This window comes from Anabas testudineus, chromosome 9 (genome assembly GCF_900324465.2).
Source record: "Anabas testudineus chromosome 9, fAnaTes1.2, whole genome shotgun sequence".
NCBI lineage: Eukaryota > Metazoa > Chordata > Actinopteri > Anabantiformes > Anabantidae > Anabas > Anabas testudineus.
The window spans coordinates 17,353,165-17,379,367 of record NC_046618.1 but is presented as its reverse complement, the minus strand read 5'-3'; the positions used below and the strand labels follow the sequence as shown (position 1 = coordinate 17,379,367).

The 26,203-nt window shown below is 37.8% G+C and overlaps 1 protein-coding gene across 2 annotated transcripts in view; it reads right to left on the bottom strand.

Annotated features, from left to right (window-relative positions):
• The window catches only part of gpat2 (glycerol-3-phosphate acyltransferase 2, mitochondrial), a 93,181-nt gene that overhangs the window by 18,845 nt on the left and 48,133 nt on the right, over nt 1-26,203 (bottom strand). Inside the window, exons 2-10 of one of the 2 annotated variants that reach the window (XM_026342554.1) lie at nt 12,950-13,053; nt 7,581-7,691; nt 7,239-7,309; nt 7,027-7,137; nt 6,458-6,580; nt 3,824-3,923; nt 2,696-2,829; nt 2,431-2,530; nt 837-1,016 (exon numbers count right to left, since the gene is read on the bottom strand). In XM_026342554.1, the coding sequence (XP_026198339.1) occupies nt 837-1,016; nt 2,431-2,530; nt 2,696-2,829; nt 3,824-3,923; nt 6,458-6,580; nt 7,027-7,137; nt 7,239-7,309; nt 7,581-7,691; nt 12,950-13,021 (1,002 nt within the window). In that variant the 5' untranslated portion in view covers nt 13,022-13,053. The other variant, XM_026342555.1, reaches the window with a different exon arrangement.

The following is a 26,203-nucleotide window of genomic DNA, read 5'->3' as shown; positions in this document are numbered from 1 at the left end:
GTACTTTATGTGCACTGCGTCTGAATGACAGAACAAAATAATGAAGAGAGGACCTTGTTATGGCAATTAACATTAAAGCAACACCCACTCTTCAGTATCATCTCAAAGTGCCGATAAGAGGGTAAGACTAATGGGGACTAATGGCAATCACTGTTGCCTTGAAAAAAAAATGAAACGCAAACCTGAACTAATCAGCCAGCACTGGCCAGTGAGTGAAATTAGAGAGCAAAGTTATGAAATGAGTTTACAGTGGATCATTACCGACAATTTTGTGCCTCTAAACCAAGAGTATGATACTGTGGCAACGCCTCAGACAAAATTGAGACAACCATGCTCCCCACAATCCCACACTGATAAGCTGAGCCTTAGTTACACTGTTTACATTTTAGCAAACACACCATTAGAAGTGAATTAGCTATTAGCATTTCCCATTTGCAATGGGGCCACGGACCATACAGACTACTTTAACTGGATTATTTAAATACTGAAAACTAAACTTGTGGTGATTTTCAGGTTGTAGCGTTTTTTTTCCCTCACTGCTGTGATTTATGTGTATCTATTAGGTAAGAACATCAGACACATCCTTATCATGGTAGTCAAATTGTGCCAAGCTAAATTCCTATTGTTTTTAGAAAACCGGCACGCAAAATTGTCCTTTTCACCTCAAACAATATAGCAGCATTGCCTCATAGTGTATCTCTTCATCCACATCCCCTTAGGGATCTTGCAGTTTGTAATACCCAGCTCCAAACCAATTATGTTCACTTGTTCCTGAGAATATTACAGTAACAGACAGCTCTTACCAAGTGTGTGTATTTGCAAGAGTTTGTTTACACCTGTCTGTTGGTCTTGGGTACACAGTCATAGGAGATGCCCACAGGGACCAGACTGATGTCGGGGACAGATCCCTCTTTGATGAGCTGCGTGATGCGAGCCAGCCACTGGCCACCTTGGCCAGTTTTCATTGACATGCCAACACTTATCGCCTGACCCTCATGTAGCAGCTCACACATAAGCTGAGGAGAGATGAAAGAGAAGGTGACAAAAGTCTAAATAGTCCAGAGGAGTCAGGGAGAAATTAGAAAAAAATGCCTGCCATGCATTTTTTTAATATATAAAGGCAATATGGCAAACAAGACCCCGCAGGGAGTGCAACGGGAAAGGAAAAAAGAGCATGGAGGGCAGCTGAGGGAGGAAAATGCAGAAAGCAGGCACAGTAAAGACCAGAAATAAAAAGGGACTGTTGGGGCCACTTCATGACATTCAGAGATACTTCCCTTGCCCCAAGTACTGTTTTCCCCTTACAAACAAGGAAAATTCAATTACTATTGAACAGCAGCTTAGCAGGCCTACACTCAATAAACAATAAAGGTCTATTAACATTGAAATACAACCAATAAACGGGCCTGCTTTCTCACGCACAGCCAATGTGCTTACTCACATAAACAGTCAATGAGGAAAAAAAAAACAAAAAAACCCCCAACCCTACTCACTGCGTCACTCATAAACAACCTGTTTATGCTCTACTGTGGCTGTAGTCTTGTAGATTAATGTCACACTGAGTCGTTTTATTGAGCTGTATAGCACAATATTGATCTGATTAAAGCCAGTAACTCCTCCAAATGAAATACATATTTAGGCAAACCGATACAAACAACAAGGTCTCTTGCTGGATACAAAGGCTGGAAGGTGATGAACAGGTGCTCATCACTGATAAAATCAAGTACACAGAGGAATTTAGACAATAACTGGAAAGAGGGCACTTGAGGAAACTGTAGTAGATGCAAGAGCGGAGAGGAAGGAGTCTTTAATATAACCACGTAAATGTCCAAAATGAGGGGGGAAAAAAAACACAAACTGCCTTTCCATAAAAATAGAAACAACCTGCTCAGACCTGCCAAATGCACACAATCAAACTAAGCACCATTCTTCTCGCTTCTCCGCCCTCTCCTCATTGCTCTGTCACTCCAGCCAACTCCAAAGCTGCAATTCTGTAGCAACACACAAGTCCCTTGGTAATTTTGAAAACGAATAGAGAGTGGGATGAGCTTGGGGAATGAAGGAGAGAGAGGGGGGAAAACAGGTTGTAGTCTGATTGAGGAGCTGACTGTGGTAACCCTCTACCATGGAGTGCTATAAAAAGTGTGTGTATGAATTGAAGCAAATGCACATATGCTAAACAAGAAAATTTGAAGAACAGGTATCCTTTGTTAAGCCTGTAATTTTATATAATTGCCTGTTGTTTTTTTAAATGCCACAGCATCATGTCTCCTGCCCTGTGCTTCATCCCTTCTTATAACAAAACTGACTGTTTTTGGTTTCACATATGCAGATAATGGGTGTTCATCACCACAAGTTAATACTTAGTCTGAACATAAAAGTATGACAATTATCAGAAATATTAAGAAGGGTTACATCTTACAGACTTACAGAGGTCATGACAGGTGAGTAGAGCCTGTCCATCTCAGCATCCTGCTCAGTCAGTGCAGAAGGTGGCAGGAGGATTACACCCACTTTTTGCAGGATTGATCTATCGGATAAAGGGGGAGTGTATCTAAGACGTTAATTTAATTTAGAAACTTGGGCTAAGGAGGCATCTTACTACTGTGTTTAATACTGTGTTTATATTCAGTTTAATTCAATTTAATTTGTTCTAAATTAGATAAGTATGTGGATTTTGTGTGTATGACTATACCTTAGGAAAGAGCTGTTCATCTGCAGAGGACAAAGAGTGTATGGGACTCTGAGGCTGTGACAGAAGAGCACCAGAGGGATGAGAGTACAGTCCATGATGCTCTGACGCATGTACACATAAACCAGTGGAGATCCCTGAATTACAGAAGAAGCCTTTGATAAACATCATTTTTCACATTGTCATTCATCATCAAAACAATGGTGAACTGTACAGCATAAATTAAGAGATAGTTTCTCTGTACCTATATTAAATCAATATTATAATATAAGTTTTACAAGTTTAAAATAGTATTCAGCATGAAGATAACAAAATATATTTACGATTGAAACCAGCAGATATAAAATCAGACAATTCTATACATTTTTTTCTCACTCAAAGTATGTTATATGTTTAATAAACTCACAGCACACCGTAAGTGTTGCTTCAAGGTCAAAACTGTTGTTTATCATCTTTAGAGTAGCACCAGATTGTTTTTCATTACAAACATGGAAATGAAGAGCTACTAAGGGAAACTTAATTATCCTGTCTATGAAGTGACGTCAAAGCGTCGTGATAAAACATAATTGCACTTTTGTGGATATGATAGTGTCACTTCGGTAAAAAGGTAATAAGATTCGCTATAAAAATGCGGCAATATTCAGAGTACTACCAGAATTATTTTAAAGGGATGATTAAAGTCATGTTTATTGCCTTTTTATTTTTATTCATCCTCATCACCTTTATTCTATCTTGAAATGATGTCTCACACATGAGGCGGTCATAATACTCTGGATCAATCAAACCCTGACTATGATAACATTTCATTTGCGTTTATAGATATCTACATACACCTGAACCAACCAACAACCAGCCGACAGCCAAAAGAACAGACAGTATCAGAACAACTTTGTGGTGGTTTTAGCATCATTTGTACAACAAACTGCATTTGAACAAACACAAAGGTCATTTAATTCATTCATGACCATGCAACAGCAGCCTAATTACTCAACCATGTAAGTAGAATTGTGTTTTAAAATAACATTTTTCCAAAAAAATCTAAAAAAGACAAGTAAGAGACACAGGGTTATAGCTTTTGTCAGACTTTTAAAAGTACATTGTGCATGCGTGTATTTATGAATACTTCACCACCTCCTCTGAAGCTCTGTGTAAAGCTGGTAAATGGTCGAGGTTAACTTGAATACTGCCAAATACAGAAGCAAACATCTTCAGCATCACCCAGCCTACGAATCTAGTAAGACATATAGAGAGAAAAAATGAATGACATATGATAAGTAAACCAAGGAGACAGTGCACACAAGGGAATAATGGACAGATAGTCGTGAAGTTAAGTGAAAAAAGCTACCAGTAATGTAGTGTCAAACAAAAAAGAGCTTTAGGGAGTAAGACAAACTGGGGAGAAGAAGGATGGGGATAAGAAAGAAACTGATGACATAGGAAGAAGCAAAATGGAAAGCGATAAAGATGGGTGTGTGTAAGGGTGACAGCTATCAAGATGAAGGCTGAGGCTGTAAATGAGAGAGAGAGAGAATATGAGAGGAGAAGAAAGAAAAAAGAATAAAATCGAGGCAGATTTTTTAAAAAGAGCGTGCGTATAGTAAAGAAAGTAAAAAAAAGAAAGAAAAGAAAATTAAAATAAGTCAAACAATTTCACCAGACATTTACAAAACATGGCTAACAGACTCCTAACACCTGATTTAATGTATAATACAGCACACATCCCTTCATTGGAAATGTCTGGAATCTATGCATGTTCTGCATCAAGACAACAACTGGACTGTCATGATGACTGATGCACCAGTTAGCAGCCACATATAAAAACGTAAAAACATTTACACGTCATGCCATTTTGGTGTCACCAGGTTTCCGGTGCCTAGTGTTTTTTCCACAATGTTTTTTTTTCTGTTGTGTTGTTCTTCTGTAACTAAGAGGAAGGAGTTATTTTGTATAGCCAGGGTCCCAGATATAAATGTCCTCTGTATTTTCAGTACAGATATTTTTAGGCATCTAAACTGTGTCAGAAAATGTTTGTTTTCTTGTTTTATGATAAAAAATAAAAATCATACAAGCCTGTACACTGTAAGGGGAGAATTTAATCATGATATGAGCAAAAAGAAGCTTTAAGATTTCACTTTGTAGAGACATGCTATTGTTATTTACTTGGTCCATTTTGGATGCATTATCTGCACAACAAATTGTTCTGAATTTGCTTAAGCTTTGATTCCTGTTTCAACTGGCTTTTCTCCATAGTAACAAAGTTTTGAGTATACTAGTAGTTTAGGATAAAGCTGGCACTAGTTTTGCTATTGTGAACTAATCGCATGAAAGGATTTAGACCAGAAGTTAGTTTCTCAAAACTTTCCAACTTATCTAGCATGTCTGCTGCTGTTATTTTCAAACCCATTTGTTTCCACTGAAGAAGAAAATCTTATGAACATGTCTAGAATAAAAATCTAATTTGAAGAAAGCACTATATGTTTATAAAACAGTTAGGGCATACTGATATCCAGGTGGTATTTGTAGCTGCAGAGTTGGGTTTGTAGTATTTATGGTAGCAGTACAGTAATGTGTGTGTAATTGACTAAACTCAACTACAGTACATTGTCTGTGTCACAAAGTGCAACAATGTGACTCAGTATGTCAATATATTAACAATATCCCCTTTTACACTGCCTCTTAAAGGTGGCTTTACAGAGCTAATACGCTGCCTCGCTGCACTGTAAAAGGTGCCAAGCTGGCATGGGGGATCCATGTGGACCCTTCTTTAAGCTGCCTCGAAAGGTAGTGTCAGAGGCGAGGCAAGTTCACCCTAGCGCCTATGTGAAAAAACAGAGGCGGCATTGGCAAAGGAAGGGGTGTGAAATTCTGGTGAAGTTTTATTGCGAGGCCAGATAGTGACGTTGTTTTACTGGAGGATCAACAGACATGATTTGAACTCCAGCAGTACACACTGTGTTCAGTATGTTTGGGGATTCCCGGCTCCTCCTGTCACATCTTGAAGTGTCCAAGATACTGTACCCCAAGTTGCCCCTGGTGAATCAGGTCAGCTGCATGGTAGCTCTGGCACTCAGTGTGAGTGTGTGTGTATATGGGTGGATGAGATGCAGCGTAAAAGCGCTCCGAGTACCACTTAGGCAGAAAAGCTCTATATAATTACCGTTTACCACTATGTTAATGATATGTTAATGATTACTGTTACATTGGGCTTTGTTTATGTGCAACTAGTTGAATGCAGGCAGAAGAAAGACGTGGTCAGTTATTTGGTGACAAAACCCAACCAGTCATGTATTATTATGATTAAACAGACCTCAGTCTTACTCCAACCTAATCCAGTAATTCCTTCCTGCTGCACATCGTAGCGGTACGAATAGCGTTTCTCCTCCAGTTTCTCATCACCCACATGTTGCTGCAGGAAACCGAATCTGTGTTTATTGTTTTTGATCATGTTGTACTTGACGAAAAATCCAATCATTTTTAAAATGTGCAAAACTTGCAAAAGCACATGACTGTCACCAGTCATGTTTTAAAGGTGTATATGTGATGTGCGTGCTATACGTCACATTAAACATTACAACTCTAAATCACGAGGCACAATGTAACCATTTCTTTAATTACACTAATTAAGTAGAAAATAATTAATTTACTTCTTGTTACTTCCAAGAGAAAGGTTGCATATGGCAGCTTCAAATAATTAATATACACATACTGTATTATTAAATTATATTATTACTATAAGTAACGATCTCCACAAATAAATACACAAACCGTAAGAGGACTGGGGAAATGCAGGTGTTAATAAGGGGGAGGAATGCTGAGATGCAACTGAGCTTCCCCTGGCTGCCTCCCCCATCAGGTGCTTTGTGTTCTGCTGTGAGCCCCTCCTGCACCCTGAAACACATGGTCACAGGACATCAGGATTAACTCAACACAAAGTCTCTTTTGTGCTGCATACAGACAAACACCCGCCTTCCACTAAGACAACACAACAACAACATCTCTAAGTAAAGAGGTTACATAAAGGTTAAACTCAATTACACCGAAGGAGAGAAAACAACAGACACAAACTGAAGATTCAGTGACAGAGATAGGGAAAGTGTGACAACCGTCCCAAGTCATCCCATTTTTCTTCGTTCACTCTGCACAGTCCCCGCGATAGCCTTCATTTTCTCTATCTTTGTTTGTTTCTTATCACCTCCCATTCTTTCTTTTTCCTTCTCTCCAGAACAGCAGAAAACTGTTTCAATTTCTGGATCTCTGGCTATCATTTATTCACTCTCCTCTGGCATTTCTACTCTTCTACTTTTCTCCTCTTCCTTGTCTTTCCCCTCGGGTACCTGTTGCTCTCATAGACTCTCTCCAGTCTGTTGCTAACAGGACTTGCGTAAACCTTGCACCCACTCACAAACAGTGCACAGCACACCCTCCGCACCAACCATCCTCGATACCTATGATTGAAAACACACAATGCAGAGGCAGAAAGTGGACATAAGTGAGTGTGCTGGGACTGAAAAATAGACTGTCTCAACACTGTAGATACTATCATTACCTGGTGTGTGTCTCGTTGACACTCAGCAGGTTATGGAAGCCAAGAGAAGAGTTTTGTCCAAGTTTCTTGCGCTACACCGTGACAGAAAACACAAACACAAACAGAGGATGTGGCTGTCAGCATCAACCCAGTCTGAAAGTCTTTTTAAACTCACTAAACAAGCTTAGTGTGTCATGTAAGGTCAGTATCTTTTTAGTCACTAAACTGTTTGTTATTATTCAGACTTAAAAAAAAAAAAGTCACAAAACTTAATTATACTGTATTAATAAAAACTTAATGGCATCAAACATACAGCCTACCTCTTGTTCTATTGGCCTCATTTTACTTTTCTTTCATACTCACCAGACTGTCTGGGGTGCACTGGTGGCAACACTGGCCCACAGTTGGCCTGAACTTGCCCAGACAGGGAGGCACAGTCTTCAGATTCTTCTTGATCTTCAATTCCCATGACAACTGAGAAAGAAGGAAACACCCCACTCCAATAATATCTATGAGGCCAGGCCAAGTAACAGAAACAGCCTTTTGTATAAGGCAATGCAGTTCAACAACAACAAACACAGCCTGCAAAATGAACACACAGTTGAATCAACTCTAAAACACAAGAAACAAAAAAAATAACCTAAGGGTTATGATGCAATAAGGCTTTATAGCAGGACTTTGTGTTAGGCTGGGACAATAATGGTAATGACAAGGTCATTGACCTTATTTTGTGCATTCAACAAATCAGATTTCTTGGACAGACTAGGGACAGACGGAAAAAAATAAATCACCAATGTGAAAAAGTAACCACCCCCGGATTTTGAGCTAGTTTAAGTCCGGACTGGGCAACTCCAGAGCTTTTTATTTTATTTGTTTTGAGCCTTTCAGACATCGACTTACTCTTATGCTTGGGATCATTCTCTTGCTACATGACCCAGATCTGCTTGACCACCAACTCACATACTGATGACCTGACCTTCTCCTGCAGCATTCTCATGTGTAGAGCCAAATTCATGTTTCGCTCAGTTATGGAAAGGCACCCTGGCCCTGAAGCAGCAAACCATCCTCACAACATTACAATGCTACCTCCACGCTTTACAGCAGTAATGTTGTTTTTGTTCGGTTCTATTTGGTTTACGCCGATAACCACACCTTCACAGAACATTCGCCTAAAAGGTTAGAGCAGGGGTCCTTCATCCTTATATCCTCCGTGTGGCTTGGGAAAATAAATTATAAGTATTTAATTGAATATAGAATCACAAATAGAGTGATACTGAGAACCTTCCAAGACCGGATATAAGGATGACGCTCACGGTATTTTGTTTGCTACGTGGATAATTTCAGTTCAGCTTTTTGATTTATTTGAAAAAGACCTTAAACTTGGCGTTTTTTTTTTTGGTCGCTATTTTTTTGAGAGTTCAAAATGGGTTTATTAAATGAAATTTAATTTTCTCTGTAGCACTTCATAAATGTCATAAGAAACACACTACGCTTTGTAAAAGCAACTATAAAGGTAAAAAAAAAAACAAAAACATTATTATCTTCATTTTAGATGTCAAAAAGTATTTGCGGCTCCCAGAGTTTTCTTTTCCTTGGGAGACCGGGTCCAAATGGCTCTTTGGGTGTTAAAGGTTGCTGACCCCTGGGTTAGAGGATCACAGAGTCTAGTTAGTAGTAGTAAATCATTTTTAAAACAACTAAATATTTAATGTGACTATGGTTTCCTTTTACCGGCGCTGGTAAATAATGAGAATAGTCACAGGATAAACTATATAATGATAATGCGAGTGTCACCTGCCATTATATAAACAACTGGAAAATACAGAGCACTGTTCTTCAGAGTAAAGCAATGCCGGAGAAGCTTACGGCTGAAAACCTGTTCAATGTGTGAGTGGTGGATGGTAGTGGTTATGGTGTACGTGCGTGTGTGAGCGGAGGGGTGGGAGGGTACTGAATATTTTTATAATGGTTCCCATCAAAAATCGAATTGCTTTTTAGCTTAAAATGCCCATCCCCCAATATTCAGACGAGCCTTAATGTTCTTCTGCATTAGCACTGCTTTTTGAAACACCACTCCCCATAGATGTAATTTCTACCTGGTATCTATGGGATAGTGAGTCACAATCACTGACCTTAATTGAGGTCACAGAGGCTTTCCTTGGATTCTTTGTGGGACAGTAGTCGACAGTGTGGTCAGTTCTGGACAGTTCACTATCTTTGTAGAAGGTGCCTTATGCTATGGATAAATAAAAACCTTTCCTAGACTAATCGGTGCAGTTTGGTAGTTTTTGGATGTAGTAACTAAGGGGGGCAAGTCTAGCTGTTTGTTTGTCTACATGCCCTTTTTGCTTTAAACTTACTTTTGTATTTGCGCAGGTTGTTTTTGGTTTGTTTTATGTTAGATTTATTTTGAATGTCTGAAAGTTTGGCATGAAATACACACAGGGAAAAGTATTTTTCACAGCACTGCCAATCTACTTTATCCACAGCTGAAGAATTAACCATTTGTAAAATTAAGACACAAGTTAAGTAAATTAATAAAGCCTCTTTCACTGCACTGGTAACCACCCAGCACATAAAAAAACCTTCTTACCAAAAATTATGTCAGTAAAATTGATTTCTGAGCTGCTGAATTTATGCACATATTTACAGTAACCAGATTAAGGCATGCGCATGTAGCATTTTCTCTCATTACCTGAGAATTACCAGTTTACCCTGGTTTTCTAACCTGGTTTTCTAGAATGCATATAAGTGAACAGTCTTTCCAGCTACTACATTTGATTTCACCTGCTCTTCAGGGAAAAAAAACTGCAAAGGCACCACCTTTCTCTGCTTCATATGTTTGCCGTCGATTTAGTCGTGTTAGGTATGAGTTTTGTGTTGCTGCAATTTGTAAGGCTGCAACTCTAGATCCATGGGAGCATGCAATAACTTGCAGAGCAGTAAATATTAATAAAGGCCCTATATGAGACCCAGTATTAGACATAAACAGCTCATGAACTGGAACACAGACTGTGTACTGTATAATAATCAACAAGACAAATTCCCTTGCAGCTTGACTGCTGGTCAGTTGTACTAATATTTATACTATGATAAAAAACATAAAATGTCCATTAATCAATATGCTGTGTGTGTTTGTCTGTGTGCGGGCTGTTGTGTGCCAATTAGGATTCAGATTGATTACACTGTTTAGATGAATCTCCCAAAATTAATGACACTTTCTCCTGGCTGACTGATAATGACAGATTCCAGAAAACAGAGCTGCAAACTAAGTCAGTGCCTTGCCAAGAAAAGGTCGATTTAAAGACACAACATTACTGTAATGACAAAGCTTGGACTATTAATAATTTATACAACCTCACTAGCTCAGAAAAAAAGTGTAAAAGTAGGCAAAGTGTTCACATATGCAATCTGGACAATGTCTGAAGAATCATGTTCAGACATTGTGTGAAGTTGTGAATTCATATATGCAGCACACAGCAGGAGAAAGACATGCACTATCACTTGGGTACAGACCATTTCGTTTTGGGGTGGTGAGGTGGTGCTCTCTGTGTAAAGTGTATAGGAGGAACAACATGACGCAAAAAGTTATGTTCACACATGCAGCCCACCTGGGTAAAGTCCGGAGAAGTTCAGGGTTCCAGTACATGTGTGAAAGCAGCTTTAGTGTCATTAAGCTATAATCACATACCAGCCTTTGCCTTATTTAATAAATAAGAAAAAAAAGGAAAAAGATTTTTCACTTTATTGAGCAGAGTAAGACTCTCACTCACTGACTAATCTCTGCGCCTTAAAGGACAGGTGCACAATTTTTAAAGTCTGTATATAGGCTTACATGGTCTATGCAGCACAGATTAAACTAGCTTAGTTGTCTGCCTAAAGTTTAAATGACTGAACAAACAGTGCCAGGAGGCAAAATCACAAATCACAGATGTTGTGCAAAAGACAGCAACTAACAACCACTAACCTGAGTCACCAAATGCGAACTAACCCCAGCATGGAATATAAAGGATATGAAAAGCTTTGGGAGTCAGCTAACACAGCACAAAATCTCACTCAGCAAACTTTAGTGGAATCATTCTGCAACAGATGGCACAACATAACAGACACTGTCTACTCAAATGCATTAGTTTTTAATATACAAGACATTTTTTCCTCCAATGTGTCATTCCATTAACGTCATTAGTAAGCAGCAAGAGTGAGAGGAGTCCATGTGAGACTTTACAAACACATTTTTGAAGTTGAAATTTATGCACATGGCACTGTTATTTCCCCGCTTTCCTGGGGCCCAGTGGTTTCAGTGAATTTCTATATTCATATTCTGCAATTATAAAATTCAAATTTGAAGATCTTTGAAACATAACTAATCCATCATAGGAAAAACACATCCACATTGTTTTTTTGTTGGTCGTTTGTGTATTTGTTTTAATAGCGTTAGAACCATGGCGTGATCTGTGAATCCCTCCTGGTGGTACATTCATGTGCTCAAGTGAGGGTCTGATGACAGAACCATTGAATTTTCACAAAGCATCGCATTCATAAGCTGAGATGTTTGGAAACTCAACACAGAACAAAAATAATAAGACATGCTAGTCTTAAAGCTGCACTGAATTGTCTATCAAAGTTATTTTTGAGAGTGAAATAATGTTTTAAGCCCAAAAAGCAGCAACGCTTTCACAAGAAAATGTGAGACAGCAAACGCCACAATGAGGAGCACTGACAGGAAGATTAGTACACCTTATACAGAATGGTTGTTGTGCCATCAGTTACAATTGCGCAGTAAGTACCCATCACTTACACTGGTAGAGCATTAGGAAAGGTTCTCTTAATGGTAGGTGGAAGAGTAACGGCAAGCAAAATCTGTTCAGATGATTCTTAGGGCAGATTAAAAAAAAATCTTTTCTGGAGTTGTATCATATTGGTTTAGTCCTTGCATTGCTATGAAACAAGTCCATATATCCTTATTCGTCTATGTCATCCATCTGCAACACAATAGTTGTAAACTGTAGGCATAGCATAAAGCATAAAATGGCTAGGGCCAACTTGGAAGGCCATTTCCAAAGGAGAGCTTGAGGTACAGTATGTTTTCAGTTTACATAAATGTACATTCGTTTCTACAAGTTGGTTAGTAAACAATTGTCATTGTAGCATGGTGTCTCACATGGATATGTGACAAAAGATATTGCCACTTTTGACTATCTTCTGTCTTGGCCAGTCTAAATTCCCACAACTGTTCACCTGAAAAGGACCCATAAAACCACAAAATGTTTTTACATATCTGTGTACAGATTAAATAAAAGACAAATCAGTTTGTTAATTTGTGAGGGTTAGAGTTGCAGAAAGCCTTCTTAACTCAGGATAAGGAAAGGTCAGCCTCTTCCCCTCTGCCTTCATCTCTTATCACAAGTTACGCTAACTGCCTCCAGGCTGCAGCTCCATACTTAACATGCACATGAGACTGGTATAAATATTCACATTTAATTACAAATAATAATCAAATAACCATATTTTCTAAAATGTCAAAGTTCATTTAAAAATGATCTTAATTTTCTGATGAATCAGTATGACTCACTGATGCATTACATCCTGTGATTTTTAAACATCAAAAGAATTAAGCACATGCGGCTGTGCATGTTTTCTCGTGATTGTGAGGAACAAAGAGTTTGGGATGTGTGCACATGGATTAAGTGGGAGATGACAGTGGGAGAGAGTCGTGCATGCAGTGCTCTTACAGCAGGTCTATTCTGTTCAATCGCTGGAAGGAGCATGTCTCTGTTTATGTCGTCTTTCTTCTCCTGAACCATGGTGAGGCTTCTGCTGACTTCTACCCAGAAATCTACCAAAGAAAAGATTGGTAATAAAAAAGAAGAAAAAAGAAGAAAATAAAGAGTATATCATATGGCATTGTGTTGAAACAGTACAAGGTTTGAGAAAAGGCTTCTTCTCTCTAATTTAGGACAGTAAATATATGTCCACTCACACACACAATCTCAGTGCGACACAAATTTAATTTTGTCCTTGGCAGGGGAGTGTTGGCACTCACCAATCTATCATCTGGTGCCCATAGCTACAATTTCAACCATCTAACCAACGCTTCTTTCCCTTTCACCAACTCAAATTCTCTAAATGTTCCTTCATTCTTTTTATGTTAAATGAAAATAGCTTCTTGCTGCTGGTTTCCTTGTGTTAGTTTCCAATTGTATCCTTGTACATGTTTAGGCAAACTTTAGTTTAAAACTTTTGTGCTCCATTCTGTATGCATGCAGGAATAAAACAAGGACAGAACTGCCTTTAAGAGGTTAGAGACTGAGGGTAACTCAGGGTTGCCTGTGCTCAGCAATGCACAGGTAGAGTGGGGCAGACACTCACTAGTGGGTTATAAATCATTAAAAACAGGTACATAGCCATCAGCTGAAAAACACCTCTTATGTAACTGATGCTGGCCTCTTTCCCAGTAAGAAACCCAGTAATGAGAGTTGGCAACATAGGTCAGAATGTAATACGATCTACTTAAATAAGTTACCTAATTGATAGTGTTGCCTGTTGTTGAGCTCAAATGAGTAATCATCTGAGATTAAGGTAGATTTAATAGAGATCAAGAGCCTGTGCACACCCTCCAAAGAGAGCTGTGCCAGTACAAAAGCCACAATCCTGTGAGAGCTTCCCTTTAATTTCATGTAAAGCCTTGTTCTACTGCAAAGGGATGACTAGCCTACTATACTGTCATCCTGTGGTATCAATTGTCTTCTCATTACTCTTTCTGTGGTTACACCCATCAAATTCAGGAGTTTCATTAGGTACAATTGGAGATTTTCCTTTACATATCTATCTCCCACTCTGGTGATCCCACTCTGTCCCATTAACTTTGCTAATTAAAACTTAATCCTCCCCTTTGGGGAGATCCAGTTCATCTGGCTCAAGTTCCCACATTCATTACCAAGTCCAGTGGGAATTAAGACATCGGTTAGAGGTTCCCAGTGCTTGGTGATGCTTCGCAGGTGCAGAGGGTGATGCGGGAGACAAGGCAGCAAAACGGGGAGTAAAGGGTGTAAAACTAAATTACATAGCCAGAATCAGCAAAGGCTCTAATGGGGTTATATAAGCCACTCCAGAGGGAATACAGGACCACATGGAAACAGCTAGACTGCAGTATGACCAAGCCAGACTGATGTACCACTACAAACAAGACGTTTGCCCAAACACAGGTTCACCTGTCAACATACAATATAAGAATTCACACACTGACTATTTACAAACATAAGTATTTAAATGTAGGTCTTAGGGTCCTTCATACAGTCATCATATTCATGCTTTTGTAGCTTTTCCTCCTGTCAAAAGTTAACTGATCAATTCTAGCCTTTAATTAAGATGATGTAGTTTCTAATGTGATTGCCCAGACCTAAGTGGTCCCATTATGAGAAAAAATTAAAAATCAGGAGCTATTAAAGCTGCCAGGTCAGATTAGACTAAGGATAATTTCAGAGCAGTAATGTGATAAGCAAAGCTCATTCATGTCTATTCCCATAACCACTCAGTGATTAGTGAGGGTTTCAAATACAATTATCTATTTGAAAAGGAGTCAGATGTGGAGAGTTAAGAATCGGAATCAGATCAGATTTCTTTGTCAAACTATTTTTTGGCTACTCAAGGTACAGAAAACCACTGTTCCAAATCTGTATCTAGCTACAGACAGAAAAAACGTAAATCAGACCTTTCCAGAATGGTAGATAGACTACTATTAAATGCAAAAACATAAAGAACATGGAAAGACCTTAGTATCACTAATAACAAGAAAAGCCACATGTTACTATGGACATAAAGGTATGCAATGTCAAGACAAGATATTAATCCTGCAACTATGTTCCCTATGTATTTGTCAGATAAAAACACTGGGTCATCAATCAATGCCAAATGAGTATTTATTCAGAAAACCTCACCTGCTACTGATCTCTGTCAAATTCCCAATAAAGCAGCTGCAGCACTTCAGGCAGTAATAATTTGTTTGCAATCCAAGTTTGTTGTGTAAACAGTCCTGTCTGAAATTTAGCCTGAATACAATAAATAAGGAATAACTACCTTGAAAGTTTTATCGTGAAAGTGTTCATCTCCTGTCTTTTTCCATGTACAGTTAAATTGCTTGCTCTTTCTCGGATGCAATTTACTAATTTGCCTAATGACCTGTCAATCAAGAGAAACACCAACGACAACAACGAATGTTATTTAATAACAATTTTACTGCAATAAAATAAATTACATCAATCTGAGTGAAATGATAGTGGAAATGACCAGATACTTTATTACATAACTAAAAACTTTGTTATAAAGGCCTAGACAGGAACAAAAATCACTCCATTGTTAACAGTGACAGGTACCCGTAATCACTAGTCCAACATATCACCACAGGTCAACTCTATTAGTAACTGACCTATTGGGACAATATTCACTCAGCGAGTTGTATTAAATGGTGTGAAAATAGCATGTCAATCTGTGACTATAATAACTGTGACAAATCGACAAAGAATGGGCCGTCCAGCAGAGGAGAAAATCTAAATCTGTGCCTCACTGTAGAAGGGATACATGTAAAGGGATTATAAAAGGATACATGTAGACAAAAAAATACAGTTGTCTATATTAATAGAATGTCTTTGACATGCTTATGAGCCTTCCTAAACAATCCAATGGGGGTTCTGATGAGAAGGCAAAGAGATAATGCTACAGGGACATCAACAGGATTTTATTTACAGTCTGCACGTAAACCAGAATGTTCAAAAAGAACATTAATATCATAAAAACCCTCAACTATTCACCTGGATGCGTCAGTCGTCTCTTTTTACTGCATATACACATAGAAAATCAATGTGTGAATCAGTAGCTGCGTCATGGAGCCAGAGAGTATAATTGATTTCCCACAACAAAAGGATTTTTTTTTACCTTTACTCTATGCTCTCATCCTTCCTTTAGCTTCAAACAGTTTTTACTTTAATGATCACATAATCCTCTTTTGAATGAAAATCAGCTCCTGCACCATGTCAACATTTATGGCAAATTTATGAAATAGCTGCATTTGGTACAGTAACAGCATTAAAATGCCTGACAAAGGCATTTTTAGCTTTAAAATGAAGCTATTCACTGAATTTACCATAAGAGCCGATGATGTCCCGGATCAAATTTTTGTTACCTTTCCTTTCATGTAATTTCCCCTGCTTCGGTCTATTTACATATTTCAAAATATACTTTTCTTCCATGACAATGTTTATGTTGACGTATTTTTGGTGTAAATGTCTTTATGTTTCAGCCAGGTTAACAGTATTTGTAATTGTGATTGTAATTGTAATGCTTATGTCTTCTACTGTTATAAATGCACTGCCCCAAAAAACAGCCCAATTAAACTAAGTTAAAATGTACAAATGCTTGAGTTCTTAAAGTAAATACTTTTGTTAAACAGTGTGCACTGATTTTTTCCACTTAATATTGCTGGTCAGCCCTCCCATCACAACAGCGTGGCTATGCTTGACAGACATCTCCTCAACTCTCGTTAGTTTTGTAGTCATCTGTCAGGAATGGAAAATTCATTGCACTGGATGTGTCAGTCAAGGTTGTGCTGGGGAAGACCAGCTTGAATAATGTGCAGGCAGCAAATGAGGAAGCAGGTGTGAAGTTAAATTTCTATCTGATGCTAACTGAACAGTAGCAGGTAGTAGAGATTCACATTGGCATAATCATTATGTGCTGTTTGTGTTTGTGCAAAATAGAAATGGACAATATGTTCAGGCACCTCAAACCAGTGCTGTGCCTTGTAGGTTTTAAAATACACCCACACTTTATAATACAGTATTGGTATTATAGACTCAAAACTGCACCACAATATTTTAGTGATAACAAAATAACTGACAAAATGAAAATAGTAACTTGTAAATAATATAATTTTGGTTGCAAGTTCAGTTCCATCAGAGTATTAAGAGTTGTGTATACATGGATCGTGCCCTTTCAGTGATCCCATACATCTCATTAAAGACAAGACACAGACAGAAAAAAACAGCATGTGCGAAAGACAAATTGAGTATGAAAAAAGAAAAAAGCTAACTGCTGGGACTTTTGATGTTCTTTCATGTAAACAACATTAAAGCATACGCAAAAACTGTACAAGATTTGATTGAGGGAAAACAAGAGGGTGGAAAGGGAGACATGCTTAAAAAAAAGAGATCAGCTTGTATTCGACTAACAGGATTTGATGATAATTACACTGATCATCATGTTTTTGACTAACAGGATCTGATGATAATTACACTGATCACTGAGCCGTTTTTATCTAACACTGTCAGATAAAAAGGTTTCTATCTCGCACTGGATTCTCAAAAAAAAAAAAAAAAAAAAAAAAAAGAAGACTAATTATGCGTCAGATACCATCATCTCTTCCCCTTCACACCTCTATTTTTCTCCCTCTCTCCTACCTTTAAACAAGTTTTCAGCTCTCCCTGACAGCCATGATATTTTATTAACTAGTGTGGGATACAAGACACCTGAGCCGATCTGCTTGGTTGGAACAGACTGAGGTGAGGAGGGAGGCATGATAACTGGAGCTACAGTATATTTCTCATAAACAAGAAAATATCTGAGAACACAAGGTGAACAGAAGCTTCATGAACTATATTATTAATATGTTTTACACAGCTAGCAATGTGAACAATGCAACCTGATGTCTTATGAAACTGTCCTGTTTGGTTACTAAATCATGAACCAAAAATATTCAGAAAGGACTGGCAGCCAATACATTAGAAATTTTCTGCCAATAGTATGTTAATGTGTCTGTGTGTGTGTGTCGGTGCAAAGTCAAACATCAAACTTCTCCAAAGGCTGCACTGATAATGAACTATAATAATATAATAAACTTGTTTGATCAACACCAGCTGCCACATAACATCCACTTAATATTACATGCAATTTGCATTAACTTTAAAACAAACATTAATTTAATCTTTGACCCTAAGCTGTCCTCCTCTTGCAGCAACAAAGACAAGCTGTATGTGTGTACTACTGCAAAGAACACTGATCCAATTGAAAACAGAACTCAGTGCCAAGCTTGACATTCATGTGTCTGCGTATATACAGTACAGTAAACAAAATATTTCAGCAGCTGAAAATAGCTCACTTAAGGAAAGAATTTACTGTATCATATGAAGGCTGGACCAGTAAATGACTACAACAAGAGACAAAGGCTGGAGAGTTTTGGGGGACTGATAATCCCAAGTGCATGCATGACTTGTATTACACTGATTACATGACTTGTATTTTTAGTTCTCCTATTATATTTATTGCATCCGTTTCTATTATATTGTTTCAATTTTGTAAAAGAACATCTTAAAATATACTGTCAACTTAATCAGGTTAAAACCTGTTAATCAGAATAAAAGAAATGCACATTAAGCATAAAAATAAAATAGAATAAATATTAACATACCTAAAACAAAAACAATGCGCATAATAACTTCTATGCAAGAAGTTAAAAAAAGTGGACACTTTCTTCCTCTATGACTATAATTCAATAACAGACTCATTAGTCAAACAACTGGCAAGACTTGACCAACATGATAAGGGTATATTTAAAATGTACATATTATTAATGCACCCATAAGCATTCTCACAAACTGACATTTGAAATTATACACTCAGAGTCAGGATGGTTCAAGTAAGGTGTGATAGCTGTGGCAGAATTATTACACTATGATATACAATTTATTGGACATTGTAAGAATCCTTGTCCAGCTGAGGAGCAGGCCCATGTTTGTGTGTGTGGTCTTCAATAATGTCTCACCTACACATGACTAAAGAGAGACAGAGGGATACATAATTATCTGTATTTGTGTTCATGGTCAGAGCAGTTTTAATGATCAAACTAACAAAAAAAAAACAAAAAACAAAAAAAACAACTTGACAGCAGTTTAAATTAGACCTGAAGCAGTCATGTGACACAGACATGTTTACTTTGCAAAGTGGTCAAATTTGTGAGTGAAGTGATGAAGGGTTGAAGTTGAACAAGATGCACAGGAGAAGCAAAATGCCACTTAATACATCAAGTCAAAAGATTTATGAGCTGAAAGGAGGTGTAGTAAGTAAGAAAATTACCCTTAACAAGATAATGTTAGTTCAAATCATTGGGAGGCATCTGACTGCTTCACTGACCTTGTGCAGCACATACACACTGTAGTTGATCCGCAACTGAACTTTCAATAAAAAGGTTGTGGAGAAGAGTGTCCCTCAAAAGATCCATGAAGCAATATGTTACTAGAGCGTGCTCATAAACACAGAACCACACACTTTTCATGCAGTTATTCGATTGTATAAACCGATTATACAAAATATTATTGCATAAAGTCTTAGTTTGCAATTCATGAGTAATTAACTGCAAAACTAATTGTTGCTAAATTTAATATAAAAAGTGTGCTACTAGGGTTACTTAAGTGTTATAAAACTGGCATCACAAGTTAACAGCAATTTTAAAGAAAATTGACAAAATTCAATCATGTCAATTCAGACAATAACAATGCCAAGGGAAACCCACTCAGGTCATAGCAGAGTTTATAGAGAAAGATATGATGTTCCTTCAAAGCTGAACTTAAAACCTTAATGATGATACTGAACAAACGGTATGTCCATCCGAAAGGGCCTGCATGCAAAAAGTGTCAACAGAACTTAAAATCACAGCCTACACTAAATTACAATTGTATTAGTGTTCTTTAATTTAATTATATTAGATCTTAGGTGCTACTGTGATTTTGTATCAGACCTTAGTTTCACTGTTGAGCAGCCCCAACAATTTGCATTTTAATTGCTAACTAAAGTGTCAATGTATGAATAAAAGAGATAAAATGACTGTGGATAATTTACTAAATGTTCAAATGACTGGTCACCCAGTGTTGAAGAAAACACAGTAGCCAGGAAATTCTATGTCTTGTCAGTCCAGCTTGCAATTTTAATTCAAGTGAGTAGGTGCCATCTTGGAGACTGATGTCCAGTTTTTATAAGCCAGTTCTGAAAGGGTAGGTATTGTGAATGTGTATGCAATTCTGCCACATGGTTTAAAGGCCTTCTCAGAGAAGGAGAAAGAAAGCAATTTATTGAGGTCTCATGATCGCAACTCTAAAGGCAGATAAATCTAATACAATCAAGGCTGTGGGCTCTGTGGTTATATGTCAGAGTGAGACTAGGAGACATGTGAGGGTGATTAGGTGGACTCTATGAGGTGCCTGTGGGCTGTCAAGGGTGAATTTTCTATGTGATTCCCCACCGCTCTCCTCCTCTCGCTTGCTGTGTGCGCACAGTTGACAGAATACAGTGTGTCACTGTTTACCTTTTTGTTTTATCACTTCTATGCAAAGTGAAAATTACCAAAACACCTAAGGCCAATTCTCAAAACACTAAACAATTTGAGTTTTATGAAAACAAGACAGCACACTACCTACAAAGGTCTGGCAAGAGAGCAAAAAGACAAAGTGAGGAAAATTAATTTCAAACAGGCTTTAAAGAAGCTCAATGAAGTTTGTTGGAAATGTTAATAGTTCCGGGAGCAAGGACTATCAAACATTTGAAAAATAAGGGAAAAAGTGTTTTCATTTTAGGTTTTTCATATTACAAGAAAATACTTTGACCTGGGTTTAATGCAGATCTGAATTTGTTATTCAAACATGTTCGTAAAAGCAGATACTCTAGGGTAATCATATAATTAATATATCAATTCTGCATGTGTGAAACCTACTTTTATTATATGTTATTATGATTTGTAATAGTGCAGTGTCTTTAGGTTCATCAGCTGTAAATTATTTTCTTTTCTGCCTTATCTTATCTATACTTTTGTAAAAGTTTTCCACCACTGTATGTCTCCAACGACCTGCTGGCTCTCTGCGATTGTGTGTAACACAGAGAGCACCAGTGAGTTTGTGTTTGCAAAGTAATTACAAACTCGACTCGCTCTCTCTTTCTGTCTCTCTCTTATTATATGTATGTCACAGACATAATATCATGGCATAATTTATTATTATTCTTAGTAGTAGAAGCAGTAGTAGAATATGTATTTTTACATAAAATCAATTATATCATGTACCACATTGTTTACATGTATGTTTCATCCAGTATTATAAATATTACCAAAGCACACACACATTTTGGCATCACAGTTACACAGTTATTACATATACCTTAATACTGTGAAACCACAATATTTCCGCTTAAGGTTATCATACTGTCAGAATCTCGTACTAGCCTATGCCTGTGACCAAAAATCAGGAATGAATAACAACCAGGAACAAGTTGAATGATGTTTGGTCTCATTTACATGATTTTATGAAAACAGAACAAGAGGCCACTTTCCCTCAGCTCTTTAAAGTGCTGTAGGTGCTTGAATTTAAGCACAGATCTCACTTTCCATGACAAAACAGGTAAAGGTGAAAGCTGAGCACACAAGTGGCCTCATCTGAATGTGATCTGTCAGCACACACACTATTGCCACCAAAGACAAGATTTGGGGATGACTATGAATTGATTTCCATTCGTTCATCTGTTAGTATATTAATCCAACACAATGTTCAAATAGAGAAATGAAGAACCACAGCATTTCACCCCAATTTGTATATTTGAAAATATATATTGTTCGAGGAAAGCCAATGGAAAACAAACTAAAACTCTGTTGTAAAATCAACAAAAAACTACTACTTTCACTGAAGGCACCAAAGGAGGTCAAAAAATGCAGAAACTAAATGAAAATAACAAGAAAACTTGGCAAATAACTTGCAGAGATATACTGCTAAGGTCAGAGTTCAAATGGTGTGTTGAACTCTCTTGGTGATTAAAAAGATCAGTTTCAGCACAGCTCATTTCTTTAGCCAATGAAACCTAAGCTACAAGGTGATGTTTCTTAGTCCAATCTAACTTGACGGGACTCTAGCACTAGCCACTTTTGTGATCATGTCAGGTAATTTCAAAACTGACGTAAGGTAAAAGCAACCTGCTCTGGAGTGCTCAGGAGTACATAGGCAATCAATATCCATATGTGGGAACAGCCTCTTGTAATACACTGCAGAGATGGGGTTCTGAGCTAGAGGCAGTGGCCTCGCATTTAAATGTCTCTTCATGTTTTAAACCAGACCTTGCAGGAGACAGAACAAATGGTTTCATTTTTGCAAACAAAGTGTAGTCTTTAGTTAATTCAAGGATCTGTTCGTGGGGGGTTGTTCATATGGAGACCCATCTGACCAATCAGAAATCTGCAGCAGAGGGCAACTGCTTAGTAATCAGTCCTTGTAAGTTTAAGAGACATTAGAGTTCAGTTCAAGGCATCTCATTAGTTCTGACATTTTTTGTGAAAATCTAACATTTTTTAACTTTACCCTTAGCATCGTTTAATTACAGTTCCTCCGGTCAAATGCCAAGTTATGTGCAAGAAGATACTTTTTTTGTATCAATGCTGACAAAAATAAGTTCTGGGTTTTTGCTTTCTGGAAAATAAACATGGTTTTCATAATTAGGAGTGATTTGGGGATCATTATAAACCCTGCCTGAAAACCTTAAGAGTCACTCTGGAGAATGAATAATTCCAAGGATTTATATTGTAAGTAAGCTGCTGTTAAATAAATAATTGCATTAGAGTACAAGATAGATGTAAGATAACTGGTTTATAGTCATTTATAAAACTTAAAGTGACCTAAATGCAGTGTGCCATGGTGATGTAGTGGTTAGCACTTGTAGAACCTGGGTTTGAATCTACCGGTCAGGTGGGTGCTTTTCTGTGTGGCGTTCACATTTTCCTCTAAGTACTCTAGCTTCCTCCCACAGCTCGAAGACATGCAGTTAATTGGTGACTTTACCCACAGGTGTGGATGTGAGTGTAAATGTTGGTGTGTGTCTGTACGTCAGGCCTGTGATAGACTGGCAACCTGTACAGTGTGTACTGTGCGTCTTGTCCAGTAACAGCTGAAGGAGCTAACGGTGGATGTAAGTAATACATGAATATGTTGTCTACAACAAAGACAGAAGCAGGTACAGCAACAACACTCTTTACTTGAAAGATCTACTGTTGACCTTCATTTAATCTTTTCTTGCTGCATGTCCCTTTTAAGCATTGATGTAGAATCAATAAAAACACCCAGGCACATAAGGTTTCTTTTTAGCAAGGGCACAATCGTAAGTTACTTACTGTGAGAAGCAAAAGAGACTGTACTCTCCGTGTTCACTGCTACAGCATTAGACTGGCTACAATTTACTATAACAGATTAACAATAGTGATTTATTTCATCGTCTTTCTGCTTTTTGTGGGCTCTAGTTGGGATTTTTTTTTTCTTTTGGACATTGCTGGGCTTGTTATTAGTTTCTTGGTCACATTTAGTGCAGTTTGAGCTTCACAGTTTGTCCACAGCCCGAGAATTGACCTCTATGTTCAGTACACCCTATGCATATTTTAACTAGCATGCAATATGCATAAATTAAACTACATTAAGAACTATTTTATGAAAATATTTTGAACAGCCTTGTAATTTTACTGTGACCTACAATTACTATAATTTGTTTTATTGAAATAGCCCTGTAGAAACATAGTTTAGTGTCTATTTAATTCTCCCAAGTTGCAACAGAAAGACAGTGACAAGAGGAAAAGAAAGAACAAGAAAAAAAAAAAAAAAAAGGTGATTTGGTGGCTTCAGTTTCCCCGTGCAGTATATTCCTCATCTGAACAACTTGACACTTACTTTATCACACCCTTCTGCTGGTCTTTCTATCAGTACGAATAAAGATAATGTTTTGTTCACCCTCACTGAAATGTGTGGTGTGGAGCTGGGAGCCATGAAGAACTGGTCTTTGAAAACAGTGATTTTTGTTTTACAGTGAGTACATTCAAAGTCAAGTCACTTCATTTATCTGGGTGTTTTTATTTTAAAAATAGCACATTTTAACTAGACTGCATAAAAGTAAAAAAAAAAAGAAAAAAGAACCACATGCCCTCTATTGATTATGAAGAGATCCTGCTGAGTCAACAGTTCAGCCCAGTTTATTGCAAATTAGGGTTGATTGATACAATATATATATTGTGTGATAAGAGAACAACATCTAACATTTGATATTATTCACTATTGTTTATTTTATTGTATTGCAAAGGTACTATGCATATTTCTCATTATTTGGGCAACAGAAAATTAGTTTTCTTCCACACAGTGCCATGGGGAAAACAACATGGAGGTTAGAGAAGTTGACACCACTGATGGAGAGCACTGGTAGGCTAATGGTTAGTGTTCATGCCACGTAACCGCAACGTCCCTGACCTCCTTTAGTAACTACATTAAAATCCTGTCAAACACCACTGGAAGGGTTTAGGGTTGAGAGCCACAAAACTATAGTCAACTGCTCAAGACAAACCCCAGACTCTGACAGCGACAAGCAACTAGGTGCACGCAGGAAAAGTGTAATATAATAATAAAGATTTGATGGCTGCGTGCGGCAATAAGAAACATACATCTACATACGTTCTTGACAGGGGTAGCAGAACAAAGTAGCAAACAAGTTTCACAGGTTTGTGGGTATTTTCTTCGAGAAAAAAAAAAAAAAAAGGTAACACAAAGCCTTCACGTCTTGTCTCCATGTGCACACTTAGTCTCGTTTCCCCCCTGCTCCTTCCCTTCTCTCAACCAGCTGTGCAGAAAACAACAAGCCGCTCAAGTGGAGAACAGAAACATCCCCAAAGGCGGCCCAGGGTAAGAACTCTTCTAATTGCACTACAAAACCCTGCTTTGGCTTCTTCTGTGTTGCTGTTATCCTTCTCTCTCTTCTGCTCCTCCTAAACTCTGCCTCTTGTACTCCCCAATCTCTGTACTACTCATTGTCTCTCTCTTGAATTTTCAACTACCATGACAAAGACCTAAAAAAAAAAAAAAAAAAAAAAAAAAAAAAAAAAAAATCATCTACTTTTGTAATGTGAAATACAGACCCCTTCTGTTCACACACATCCACTTCTAAACTCCTGTCCCTTCACTGCCTGTCTTCTCTTTCTCTATAATCATATCTTTGCCTCCTTCATCATCTGCTGTCCTCAGATTTAATTTTTTCTTCTTTGCCATCCTTCTGTCCCGGATGTTCCCCATCATATGCTATCTGATAATAACAATGATGCCCTCTCCTCTATTCCTTCATCTGCAGTTTGCTCTTCATCAACAACTAGGCCAGGCGGTTGTCATAGTATTTGGTATCTAGCTAAAAAGGGATTCTACAGCCATAGTGCTGATAGTGATCACCAGGATCAGCCGAATCGGTATATGATTGGCTGGTTCCTGTTTTTAAACAAGATAGAAATGCTGAAAAAGCCACTACTTTACCTAATGTAAATGCAGGGCCTGAAATTCATTTCCCCCATTAAATAATATACATAAGGGGGGATTTTTAAATTTTGGGGGGGGGGAAATGATCTAAATGATTATTTTTACTCTTTTTTCCCCTCTCTCTAAAATCCTAGTCCTCAGGGCTGTTTTTTCCCCCCTCCTCCATCAGTAACAGCAATCATCATCATGTTATCTGCCTCACGTTTTCTTTTCACAGCTGCTGTATGGGCTATATAGCTGCTGTGTCACAGTCTGAGTGGCGACATAAAGTTCAGTACGCTTAAAGAGATCAGTTGGTAGAAAGCGCATCAAAGTAGGCTTCATTTTAAAAAATCAAGCTGCTCATTTCACCGTTGCTTATATTAGAGCCAGTTAGCCTGAAACTTGTCTTTACACTGTTGTTTCATTTTTCTAACATTACCTGTCTGAGGATCCTGAGGTGTAACATTAACGCTGACACTTGCACTTTTGTTTTTTTAATGGCTGACTTCAACCTTGGCTGTTGTACACTTACATATTTTTGGCAACCCTGACTGTACCTTAGTGAGGAACGCTGCTACAGCAGTGAAGGATTTGAGGAAATAATTAAATTATGCGCTATACCAACAATCCTGTGCTGAAATTCAGGCCCTG